Below are 12,913 nucleotides of genomic sequence, written 5' to 3'. Positions count from 1 at the left end.
ATCCTAATTGGGATTAGTCCCTATGTATGGAATATGTATGCTCCCTTGAGCCTCAACACATCTCTTTTCCTCTTAATTTCCTCTCGACTCATCCCATATTTTTCATCGGGGACAGAAGATGGCAGGATCCAGGTAGTGTTCCGTTATTTATAGTAATTGTCATATCTTGGAATAGCTTCTAGAGCTGTATATTTATAAGCATAGATATATATCATGTGAATGGCCCGAACAACGAAACTCGTCTGTCAACACCGCCCCCAGGTAAATCCGACACAGAGTGCATCGGCACATATTGCAATGGGCTAGATTCTTTACCACTATCATCAATAACCACCACACCCTCCGCAAAGCTAGCCCGCGAAGGCCCAGACACAGGAACATTCAACTGGGGCAGAGGCTGCTGCGGCCAAGGACGCGCATCCACAGCACTCTCACCCATAACTTCATCATGATTGGCAAAGCCGATCCGTCGCCGCTGGGCCGATGGCCCCTGAACACCAGCCAAATCAGAATCGGCATCGGATTCCGGACCCGACCGCTGTCTTTTCTTCAGCTGTCCCCGCTGCCGCAATGGTCCGCGCACAGGGTCCACCTCGCTATCAGGAATCGGCAATTTATGCTGATCAAATAGCCCAATCGGATGTGTCAGCGGAGCCATGCCAGCCGAAGCCTCGTCGGGCATAGGCAGGAAGGGCTCGTTCTTAATGATATCGCTCATGGTATTATCTTTTAGCGGGTTATCTCCTGCGTGCTTTGTCTCCTCGGTAGTCATGTTTTTGCTGCGGTTGAGCATCCGGTGTTCGAGAGTATCGCCCAGAACAAGGGTTTCGACGTAGACTGGTCTTTTCTGTCCGATTCTGTGGGCTCGTTTGATGGCTTGGCTCTCCACGTTGCGTTCCCAAATTGGGTTGACGATGTACATCCGCGAGGCTTCGGGAATGTGGAGGCCGTGAGAGGCTTCTCTGACACTCATCAGCAGAACGCGGACTTCTTCGGTTTGGCGGAAACTATGTAGATGTTCGGTTTTGAGATTGGATCCCATGCTCGTGGTACTGGCGTAGGTGCGGAAGTTAACTGCTATTAGATCCAGGCCTTGCTCGACCCAGGAAGCGACGTTATCGTGTTCATAGAAGATGATGATTTTCTCCATCTTCTGGAACTTTAGCACTTGCTCTAACAAGTATCGAAGCTTGGCTGATGCTACTCCTTCCAGCTTCGTTTGTGTCAAGGGTGAAGTTTCCGGGAGAGAGCGGAAGACGTTCTTCTTAAAAGTCTGTTTTGTATTTTTCTTTTTACTTTTCAAGCTTGATGTGTTTGCTGCGGAATTCGCCAACTCGGGGGCACCGCTGTGAGGAAGAGTAGCTGTCTGGCTGTGTTTGACCACCTCCCGACGAACTCTGATACCCTCTCCCGCGAGACCTTCGGCGGGATCAGGAGTGTGGAGATGGTTCATCACAAATTGTTGTGCGCGGCGGGCCTGGGTCATACCCATGAGCAAGGGCTCGTGGTCGGCCTCAAAGGGATCAAGGGCCCACATGTTGCGAGCATGCGCTGGGAAATGCCGAACAAAGACTCCAAGCTCATGCATCTTTTTGAATCCATTCCACCCGGGAGAACCAATTGCCTTTCGTGCGATCTGGATTCCATGTCTTAATTGGTTGAAATCCACCACTGTCATCTTCTCTTGGTTTTCTTCTAGATATTCCAGAGCAATGTCGACGGTACTCTGGACGTCATCAGAGCCAGCCCACCAAAATCCAGCTAGACGTAAGTTTTGTATCAACTCAGTGAGTTTAGATTTGCTGTCTTTGTTATCACCAAACATATAGTCAGGCCCTTCACGTTCAGATGTAATGGCGTTCACTGAGAGCGTGAAAAGGAATACGTTGATATATAGCCGGTCGTAAAACGTTGGCTCAAGGTAGACCACCTTGTTATACAGCGGTGGAAGAGTGATCTCTTTTTTGACCGTCTCATACGGGTGCCGCACAACAAGACTCTGGAGGGTCGCACGTAGAGATGGAGATTTTCGAGCAATTCCATCTTCACCCACCGTTCTTGTGTATGTATCCCACTCCGATTTCCAATCCTTATTACGATTGTTGGACCAAGGCTTGAGATCGAGGAAATCATGAACCATCAAGCCCAATTTATCCAAATCTTTTATTTCATGCTTGAAGGCACCGCCCGCGTTTCTGGCTTTTTGCAAGATCGCGCGACCGTTGAGTGGAGATTCAGTATCGTCTGTGTTCACTTCCTGTGAAGCAATGCTCAGCTCCACTCCATACAATTCCGAGAGAGGGGTTCCCGAAATAATCCAGCGGCGCTCAAAGTGCAGCTTTTTTAGGAAGTCGACCATTTCCGTTGTTTTACCGGCAACGTCATGCCCTTCATCGACAATGACTCTCAACCAGTGAAGATTGACAATAGGATAATGCCCAGACTTGCCTATTTTTGGATTCTCTCTGTTGCATCGGCCCTTGGAGAACAGCACAATATCGAAGTTTAGAAGTTCGTCCGTTGGTGGTGTTTTGTCTTTATTTCGCAGAATTAGGACGTTCAGATCGCTAGTGTGAGTAGCAATCTCATGTTCCCAGTGGTCCACCAAGTTTTCCGGGACAATAACTAATGTACCAGAACAGAGACAGATTTCCCTGGCCAACAGGGCGTACTTTGATTCACGCTTTTGGCGTTCGTTTGGAGCCGGTATAATGTAGGAGCCACTGTCGGCCATGCAGGCCTCTATACAATTGATATGATGTTTTCCCTTGGCTTTCTTCCGGTCAAAGAAGTCTTTCCAGGGAAGGGAAAAGCGACCAGCAACAGAAGCAGCCATTTTCATCAATGTTCCAGTCTTGTTCCTGATGGGGGTATTGAGTGTTTGATACTCCACCGGGATTTTGGGGAAATGTCCTCGCGTAGCCAATATCAGAGCAAGACTGATGACGGTTTTCCCGCATCCCATGGACTCTGCCAAAATCCCTAGTAACAGTCAGCATGGTTCACCAAGGTATTTACAGCACAAGAATCATCGAGAAAATCAGCGCGCCGAAGGCATGACCACCTACCTCCACAGGCCTCGGGATACAATATCTCATTCCTCACAATTCTCCCCTTCACCTTATCATAATAGAACTCCACCCCAGTCGGACCCCGTTGGCGCTGAAATCTTGGGTCAAGTGCCAGCGCCGGCTGTGTCTCCCGCCGAACCATCACAGCAGCGGATTCGCGCTGAAAGTTATAAAGCGTCGTTTCAAGACCTCGAACTGAACCCTCACGCAATTCCTCCATGATCATCCGCGAGTTGGGATCTGTTACATAGGCCAAGTTTGTTTTAGGTTGTTGCAGTGTATTGTATATATAATATAGGGATTCTTCTTCTTCGCTATCGGGTTGAGTGTTGGCGAATAGACCAGCATGGGCATTGACCACGCCGTCCCATGCTTCGGGGAAGCTGTCAAGCTTGGACATGACCCGTTTGAGAGCAGATATGAGCTTGCTGTTTGACTTCAGATGGGTCCGCCGTGCGTCTGGTAGCACGAAAACCTGTACATTGTCGCTGTCATCAAGAGCGCGTGTGCGGATCCATTCGTGTTTTTCTAGCAGAGCTATGTCGGTGTCCGCATAGCGGTGTGTGGACGAGGATTTACCCAAAACTCCGGCTGGGATATAGTGATCGATATGATTAACCATTGCCTCTGAGGCGTGGGAGTTAGGAGGCTCATCCGTCGCCGCTGGGTCTTCAAGTTTCACATGGAGTTGAGGACTGGACGGGGGAACGAAAGCCCGAGAAAGTCCTGACGGAAAGTCGTCCATAAGTACTGGCAGTCTGTTCCTCACAGGCGCATTGGCTCAACTCCGGCACGGTGAATACTTGCAAGAAAAACATAAGACGGGAGTTCGGAGATAGATAGTCAGAAAGGCGACCGCCTTCGATAAGCGGCTCTGTCGGGTTGGTGGATCAAGAGGGTCCGAGCACCCAGGGGTCGGCTTCCTAGGACAACGTCCCCTTTCTCGATACACTTTACGGAGTACATCGTCTCAATTGTGATATTAACCTCATTCAACAGTTTTCACTATTAATATTATGAACTAGAAGTAAGATAAGCCATCATTAAATTACCACGATCTAATCTATCATACGCCCCAACCAATGAATCCATGCATCGTTGAACAATGCACCAAATTGCATTCTATGGCTCAGCCCCAAGGCTTGAGCTTGAGCTTACTGAGTCAAAAAGTCATCAATCTCAAAACCCATCCGCTTAAGTGACTTTTCCTCCAAATCCCGCCCAGCAACCTTCCTTAGTACGACCGTGCGCGCATCCTGCAGCCGCACCTCGACAGGATTCCCACCCACGCGATCCAACTCCTCCTTACTGCATTCGCGAATATAAACCGTGATATCAGGTCCCACACAGGCACGCCACAGCGATGCCATCCACTGCCAGTGATCGAGTGGAGCGTAGGAATCGCCGATAGGCGTGGAGCAGGCGAATGCGTCTGCCGTGGTGAGTTGGTAGCGCGGGACGATCGCGATCGGCACACTATAGTGGCTGCTTGTTGTGATTGCGCTGACCTCGGAGCCGCTCTCGCTTGATTGGACTGGGGAGTGGATTTGCATGTTTGCGGTCTTCGGTATGAGAGTGCGGGGGGAGACGTTTGGGGCGGTGGTTTCCTCGTCTGTTGTTGTGGAGCGAGCGTCGACGGACCCGGCTCTTGAGGTGGATTTCACGAAGCCGACCACTTCGTCGGAGATCCGGTGCCAGGCTGAGATGGTGTTGAGGTAGTCGACTGTGGCGTCGCCCATCTGGCCTGCTTCTGCAAAGGTGGGTCGGGGTGGCTTGATTTCTGGACCGTCAAATACCCGTACACTGTACTTTGTTTCCTTTTTTAGAAGTTTGTGGAGGTATTCGACGGCTATTTGGACAAGGTCAGGGTCTTGGCCGTCGACGGCGATGACCGGACCGCGGGCTGGAGGGATGCCGTCGCGGAATGAGGGGAGGAGTGGTGGGGAGATCTTGGCGAGGACTTTGATCTTGTTGAGGAAGGGGATTGTCATGACTGTTGCTTCGACACTAGATCCTTCTTGTGGATACGGTGTCAAAGGAGTCATCGGTGTTGTCTGGAGTGGCGGTAGCTTCAGACTGGGGTCGGGATGTGACTGTCCCTGGACACTTTGATATGGCCGTTGTGGTTGAAGCATGGGGAGATGGCGTGGCGGCATATCCGGGTGAGCGCCCCAAGGGCTCATCGAGTGCGGTGACTCCGGGATGCCACTGCCAGGACTGCGGTCCCGGTAGGAGGGGTGTAAAGTTGGCTTGAATGAGCCGTGGGATACTCGGCGGCGTTTATTATCAGGAGATCGACCACCGGGCTCCTCCCAGTGTCTTTGACGAGAGCGGGGATCGTGGTCCACCTTTGCCGGCTTTGGTACTGGATTGGGGTCCTTCTCACGACCTTGGACGCTTCTTGGTGGCATGCTATTTGGGTGTGGTGATGATACTGAGAAGTTTGAAGGTGGTCGATACCCAGGCCCACTGCTGGGTGTGAACGGGGTCATGGGGGAAGCGGGTGCATTCATCAATCGACCACCACATCTGCTGCAGTGTGATGATCCAGATGGATTGTGCCCAATACCTGAGACCGCACTCCGGGCGCTGCCATCCCGACCATACCGCCGAGGCTGGTAGCGGTAGTCAGGATATTGCTGCTGATGCCGGGCTTTTTCTTCCTGATGTAATTGTCAGCGTTTTGAACTCACATTGCCAGAGATACTTTTCTTACCTCTGCCAGTGCCTTCCATTTACTCTTGTCATCCTCCGAAAGAGATCGCCACTGTTCTCCAATAATCTTGGAAATCTCGGGATTGGCCAAGCCAGGATTATGAGCGACTACCATGGCCTGATAATGCTGACGATATAGAATAAAAGCTAAAATTTCAAATATTAGCCATGTCCATTGAGTCCGAAAGATCAGATCTGGCTAATGATGACCAAAAAAAGAAACAATCGAAAAAAGCACTTGCCAAGCTCTAGTGACGGTGCGGACAGTATCGACTCACCATTACGAGGCCGGGGGATTTTTGGATCCGGTTGACAGAGGCAAAACTGCATGACACTCTCTTTCTGTGACTTGACAGGACTGGTACTGCTGGCCGAAGAAGACGATGACCGGTCTGATCTTTCCCGCATGGGCAATTCCGTGGTCGAGATGATGGGGCCGACAGGCTTGAGAGAGCCACCGGAGGACATCTTGTGTGTCTCTTTGGTTGTAGTTACAGAGATATGTGGATGTGTCTGGAGTACCCCCGTTGATCGGGGATCTGGATATCTGACTGCAGCCCCAACTGGAGCACCAGGATGTCTCATGGCCATGGCTGATTTGGGCAATTCTTCGTTCATGACTTTGTGATCGAGTAAATTGCTCGGTCTAGGCAGAGTGACTTGGGCAGACTCATAGCGTAGAGCAACAGGGTTGGGGAGAACTCGATCGTAAGACATTTAATACTTTTCAATGAAAGGGTCGAAGGCGAACTTTGAATCAAAGAAATAGGCGACAAGGGAAAGGTTAAGAAAGTACCCTTTGAAAGAGGTAGAAGTGAATAGGTTTGGGGGCGACTGGGCCCCAAGAAATAACGAGAAAGAAAGAGAGGGGGGCTAGAAGCGAGAAACAAAGCCGAATGAATCAGAAAGGAAAATGGGAAATAATCCCAATAAGAATTGATTGAACTGGGGAGTATCAGGGATTAGACAAAGCGAAGTATAGCGTTTGGACCAAAAAGCCCTAAAAAGCGCGGGTTTCTTTGTCTTGGGTCGGTTTCCCCCCCGGAATCCCTGTCTAGCGGCTTATTCTTTGACAATAGCTCCAGATTGCCCTTGATATTTTGACCGAGCCAACCGAGAAATAAATTAAAAGAGAAAAGAATTAAGTGGTTTTTTTTTCTTTGTTATAATTCGATTTCTATGGAGACTGGACTTGAAAATCTCAACCTACTTCCAACGACACGGTACCCTTCAGATATTAACCATAAAGAAAAAAGAAAAAAAAGTCCCTTTTTCTAATCTCCAGGGTCAAGGTACTAGAGTCATTGTTTTCTTTGTCTCCGGATGCGGCGACCCGCTTCATCGAGCCTGTCCAACTAATATTACCTTGATTGGCCGGGCATTCTGAATCGGTTCCCCGTCAAATCAGACAAAGAAATCTGCCAACAAACACGTTGGACAATTTTTACTTTTAGGCGCTGGTATTGTCACCTGGACGTATTTCCCATATGCCATATGATTCTATGAATATAAATGTATCAAACTCCCGGGATCTGGGATCTCGATCTCCACTATGCGTTACAGTGGACTTGGAACAATACCACCTTTTCCCCTATTTCCCCTATTTCCCTCTGTCTCGGGTAATGGATCTGGATCGAACCTCCCAATAGCCCTGCAGGTTCCAGTTTGACATACTACCCTGCCCTTGGATCAAAAGATCCACCGTTTGAGCCCCTTGTCTAATTGGGCCATTTCTCACCCGCATCAAGTATAGTAGGGTAATGCGTTTGACATTCGGTTACCGACATTACTATAGCCCTTTGGAGACGTCATATTTCTCCTTTTTTTTTTTTCTTTTCTTTTTTTTTGGGGGCGTCTCATTGATCTGGACAATGTCTAAGCTGCAAACCCCCGGCTGTGGCGCTTCGGTGACACTCCCTTAGGGTTCAATAGAACCCCATCAATCCCATGGTAGATCTCCGTAGCCATGAGCCGGTGAGCTGAAGGACCTAGATGCATTTCGTTCCTGAATATCAACCATGTCTCAGCAAAAAAAAGGTTTAATCCGTCGATCCCTCCCTCTTTCCTCCCAATTCTTATAGAAATGGTAGGGGATGACGAGGGGAGACAAGAAAGGAACCACTTACCAGAACAGATACTTATCTGGATGCTCACACTGTTTCCTCTCCTTTGACATCATGACCCGGAACCCACTCTCAATACAAGGCTCCTCGACATTTTCCCACCCATCCAAGTTCTTCCCTAGACCATTTTCCTCCTCAATGCCTGCCGCATAGAGCTGCCAGTCACGGATGCGGTTCATCATGAAAGCATTGGTATCAAAGAGATAGACAGTGCCATGACTCCACTCCCTAACCATCTCACGCAGCTTCCCATTCCACTCTTCCAAGATCCGCACTGTATCCTTGTACTGATCACCGGCGAACTGAAACCCGGGCAGGAAAGTCACGTCAACCGTCTGCGTCAGAATGAGTTTCAGCTCCGTTGTGCCCAATTGCCCGGACAACGTGTCGAGTTGACCCATAAACGTTGCAATACGTCGCTCAACCGATTTGCTTGCTGCGTCGTAGTCCTCCGTAATCATGCTCCAGAGATCCCAGACCCCAAAAGAGACGACGAAGATCGTCCGGTCCTGGCGGGACCGGACCGCTTCCTCGGAGAGGTCCTTCGTCGCAGCTGACTCGGCGTCTAACCATCGCTGGAGCTGGGATCTGAAGTCTGCGAGGTGGGTCTCAGGCCATCGGCCTAGTAGATCGAGTTCTTTATTGTCGACCACTGCACCGATGGCATTGCCATTTATAAGTGGATTTGCTGTTGGTGCGAGGTTCTCTTGATGGCAGGAGAACTATTCGTGTTCCAGGTCGTCTTAGTCAGATATGATACTTGTTTCTCCGCGTTTAAGCTTTCCCCGGGTGTTATCATACCATTGAGCAGAGCCAGTCCGTCCACATCTTGCCCTGTGCCTCGCTGGTTTGATTACCGCTCCATGAGTCCCCGAACACGACTAATCTCTGGTCGAATGTACTGGCTACTTGGAACGGCTCTGATACCAAAGGGACCGTGTCGGAGAGAGCCCGTGACTTCAAAAACCATGCTGATATGAAAATCGTACAGACTGCGACAGCAGACAGTGCATAAAAACGGTTAAAAAGGCGTATCATGGTGACTGAATGGCCAAGTGTCAGGGCCCAGTTGAAGACTGTCGAGCTTGGATCACAAGTCTTCTGCTTGTTTCAGATATAAAAAAAAAAGTCGTCATAAATGGCTCCGATGGCAAAGTGCAAGGCGTCGAGCTATGCTCCCAGCAATAAAAATGCACAATATAATCAGAGAATGTCTTTCAAATTCTGCGGGGAACCAAAAGATTATCCAGCACTGCGGAAAATTGGTGACGAGGAAATCTCCACTCGGACAAGAAACCGGCAAGGTCGGATATGTGGTGGTTCCTCCAGAAACGCTACAGAAAAATGGAAATAGGATAAAAATAGGATACAATGACCAAGACTATAAGCTAGAGCTATAATATACAAGAGTCTGCACCAAAAAAAGCTAAAATTCCTATATCAGACGTGAATTCGTCACATTTGTAGATTGGCCGCGTGGCTCAGAGAGAGCCGAGGAGGACAACGTTCGATTGGGCAAATCAGAGTCACTAGTTTTGACTCCTTTCTACTCGAGCTGGGCCAGGATCGCTTGATCTGGTATTTTCTTCCCTATCTAAGCCTGTTGGTGATTTTTAGGTTCTCCTATTCTTTCACATTCTTCAGTCCGAATAGTGGAGACCAGTCTGCTTGCATCTCATCTAAAGCCCATCGCACAAGGCCATGTCCAGTGGCGTGCTGTTTCGTATTGTCTCAGGGATTTAAGTTCTTTTGGCCTATTTGCCGTCTGATATGCAATTGTTTTGTGGTACTATGGACATGCCAAGACATTGTATAGTGCAGATTAGTGCAGATCTCTAGAGCGGAGTACTGTGAGACACAATGATTCTATTGGGGAAAAGACGGACAAGGGAGAATAAAGTATGGGGAAAAGGTATGATATAAATCGAGCTAATCATTTTCATCTTTCTAGCTATAACAATGAGAAAGACAAAAACACACAAAAATGACTTCCAAAAAAACACATCGTAGTGTTATTTTGAATATGAACTTGGAACGTCCCTAATATTATTGAACGAAATGGATCAGATTTCTGGAGCCCTACACTGTCAAGGACAGAGGCCACATAAGCAGCCGACTATGCTTATACATCATCCCTGGAATGGGTCCGGCAATTAGTCGATCAATACTTGCCGTCCCTGAGTCTCCATATTTTGAAACCTATATCCACATATCTTTATGAGACAGTAGGTCCAAGGATTGTGTGCATATATGATGGTTTGTCAATGATCCATGCATTCAGGCGTTTGCAGGGTCTGGTAAGCCAATGATCAATACCAAGGCCGGGTATAATAGAGTCAAATATGGTTAGTGGATGTGTTTGATTTGCGATTGCCGTACGAGGCTCGTGGTGGCTGTCAATGAGTCGCTTTGTGAGACCGTGTTAAGTCTTTGATATATAAAAGTTGGAGTTCGGCCGGTCGGGACTGAATCATGACCCGAAACATTCATTCATCATTCCATTGGTGATTCAAGGTTCGTTGTATTTAAAAGTCCCATTGGGAGGTCTCACGCCTGATTCAAAGAGCAGTGTGTTGGTTCAAGGTGGAAAGAAAATTGTAGTTGTTGGCGGTCCGGGATACGTCTTGTCTCTTGGATGCATAGTTGGCGGGGGCGAGTTGCATGTTCATCGTTGAAAATACAGTCATTTTGGAGTGGTCAGCGCTCTGTAGACACCCACACCACAACATTTTGTGAACATGACTGAGTTGATTGACGAAGAAAAGAAAATGCCTGGGTGCTGAGGCCAGGTCACATGACGTTCCCAAAACACACTAAACCCTATTTGGCGGACTCAAGCCCTACTTCCCACACGTGACACGTGACTTGCACCTCGCTAAGCCGGCGAACTAAAAAATCCACAATACAGACTCCTTCGACGACAATCTCACAAATCGACAACACACGCGCTACCGTCTTGACCGCGCCGCCTCCGTCAAGATGAAGCTCAACATCTCCTACCCGGCCAATGGGTCCCAGAAAATCATCGAGATCGACGATGAGCGCAAGCTGCGTCCCTTCATGGAGAAGCGCATGGGCACCGAAGTCAGCACTCCCTTAAACCTCATCCTTCCCCGACTGTCCGACCATCAACTCGATCAACATACACATACACACACACGACTATGGAGAACGACTGGCTAATTAGGATTTCTTTGATTAGGTTGCCGGCGATGCTCTCGGTGACGAGTTCAGCGGTTACGTGTTCAAGATTACCGGTGGTAACGACAAGCAGGGTACGCATACCAATTCCTCTCTCTTCCCAGTGTCGGAGCAACGGACTCGATAATGGAGAATGGAATTCAACGCACACAACGAGAATAATAATGCTGACGATTTTTGAATTTACAGGTTTCCCCATGAAGCAGGGTGGTACGTACACATCCACACAACAACCTGGGGAATGAACAAGAAAAAAAAATTATATCCAACCCCAGGGATACAACCAACAAACCGCAGGATACTCATCGAATGATTTCTACAGTTCTCCTCCCCACCCGTACCCGTCTGCTCCTTGCCGACGGCCACAGCTGCTACCGCCCCCGCCGCAGCGGTGAGCGCAAGCGCAAGTCCGTCCGTGGTGCCATCACCGGTCTGGACCTTGCCGTCCTTGCTCTGTCCATCGTCAAGCAGGGCGAGGGCGAGCTCCCCGGTCTCACCGACACCGTTGTCCCCAAGCGTCTCGGCCCCAAGCGTGCCACCAAGATCCGCCGCTTCTTCGGTCTCGACAAGAAGGACGACGTCCGCAAGTTCGTCATCCGCCGTACCGTCACCAAGGAGGGCAAGAAGGATTACACCAAGGCCCCCAAGATCCAGCGTCTGGTTACCCCCCAGCGTCTGCAGCGCAAGCGCCAACGTGTTGCCATCAAGCGCCGCCGTGCTGAGACTGCCCGCGATGCTGCGTAAGACTCCCCCATTCTTTCTGCTTCTATGCTCCGATCAATGATCTACGAGTGGCATTGGTTTCATTTCATTTCATTTTTTTTTTGGAAAACATCTGAACTAACGGTTACATAGTAACGACTACGCTAAGCTCCTTGCTGGCCGTGTCCACGAGGAGAAGGCTAAGCGTGATGAGCTCCGCAAGCGGAGGGCTTCCTCCATGCGGAAGTAAACTTCCAAACCCGCGGTTTTATGATTTCGTTCTGCGGCGATGGGGTTTAATGGAGGAGCTTCACGTCTCTGGGATGATTTGAGGGGAATTCACAAAAAATGAATCACTCTCAGGGGCGCGGAGAATACATGTCTGATAAAAAAGAAAAGGGAACAAGAAAAGAGACGGGGAACAGGGTTCAAAACGTACAAAGCAGGCTGAGTGGTTGATACTCCGTCTGTGTTGAACCTACCTTTTTTTGATGACCCTTTTTTTTTTGAATGGAGTGCATGCAAATTTCAATACTCAGTTCTGTCAATTGCTCGAGGCTTTTCAAGGAGTAGGCGTAGTTATGGAGTAGTATATTGTATATTCCCTTAATTTCCCCTCTCTTTGTGGACTTGTCTACTCCACTTGAACTCTAGTTCAATAATCATACTAGTATTACCTTAAATTCCCCCGCTAGTCCTAACTATTCGTACATATGTATATGGGTCACGTGTGTTGAGGGTATATTCGGAATTATGTTATTCAAGATGGCTGCACTTTGCGGTCACTAGTCAAGTCCACGATCGGATGTGTTTCCGGTCGACCTTGATATCCCTCATGACCGAGCAAGAGCTAGTATGGCCTTCAAAGACATGGCTACATGGCTCTACCCCCACGTCTTTTGAACAGCTCGATGACTGTGTGTTCGGGAATTCACCTTGCTTTTCTTATGTCTGCTCCACCTCCGCGGCTAGTAGTGCCCAAGCTACATGTGCTCTTCTGTAAACGTACGTAATGCTAGAACCATAGCAATATATCATTTTACACAGCGAACTCAACACAATTATATCAGCACTTCCATAGAAAAACACCATGTCTAATTG

The 12,913-nt window shown here is 48.9% G+C and overlaps 4 protein-coding genes across 4 annotated transcripts; 1 reads left to right on the top strand and 3 right to left on the bottom strand.

Annotated features, from left to right (window-relative positions):
- Positions 1-211: 211 nt before the first annotated feature.
- Positions 212-3,816, bottom strand: N7447_005511 (uncharacterized protein; the record flags this gene model as incomplete). Its single annotated transcript, XM_057229773.1, has 2 exons — positions 212-2,982; positions 3,069-3,816. 2 exons carry the CDS (start codon positions 3,814-3,816, stop codon positions 212-214), a joined length of 3,519 nt encoding a protein of 1,172 aa, XP_057084863.1.
- A 409-nt stretch (positions 3,817-4,225) lies between these two features.
- N7447_005510 (putative HMG box transcriptional regulator) lies at positions 4,226-6,254 on the bottom strand (the record flags this gene model as incomplete). Its single annotated transcript, XM_057229772.1, has 3 exons — positions 4,226-5,734; positions 5,788-5,933; positions 6,065-6,254. 3 exons carry the CDS (start codon positions 6,252-6,254, stop codon positions 4,226-4,228), a joined length of 1,845 nt encoding a protein of 614 aa, XP_057084862.1.
- Positions 6,255-7,908: 1,654 nt separating this feature from the next.
- Positions 7,909-8,947, bottom strand: N7447_005509 (Esterase SGNH hydrolase-type; the record flags this gene model as incomplete). Its single annotated transcript, XM_057229771.1, has 2 exons — positions 7,909-8,631; positions 8,711-8,947. 2 exons carry the CDS (start codon positions 8,945-8,947, stop codon positions 7,909-7,911), a joined length of 960 nt encoding a protein of 319 aa, XP_057084861.1.
- A 1,786-nt stretch (positions 8,948-10,733) lies between these two features.
- Positions 10,734-12,286, top strand: N7447_005508 (40S ribosomal protein eS6). Its single transcript, XM_057229770.1, has 5 exons — positions 10,734-10,993; positions 11,112-11,184; positions 11,300-11,320; positions 11,433-11,850; positions 11,966-12,286. Exons 1-5 carry the CDS (start codon positions 10,889-10,891, stop codon positions 12,060-12,062), a joined length of 714 nt encoding a protein of 237 aa, XP_057084860.1. The 5' UTR covers positions 10,734-10,888; the 3' UTR covers positions 12,063-12,286.
- Positions 12,287-12,913: the final 627 nt, after the last annotated feature.

Source organism: Penicillium robsamsonii (genome assembly GCF_028829455.1).
Source record: "Penicillium robsamsonii strain IBT 29466 chromosome Unknown utg000003l_segment0_segment0, whole genome shotgun sequence".
In the NCBI taxonomy this organism is placed as follows: domain Eukaryota; kingdom Fungi; phylum Ascomycota; class Eurotiomycetes; order Eurotiales; family Aspergillaceae; genus Penicillium; species Penicillium robsamsonii.
The sequence above is the reverse complement of the archived record's forward strand: the minus strand, read 5'-3'. Positions and strand labels throughout refer to the sequence as shown.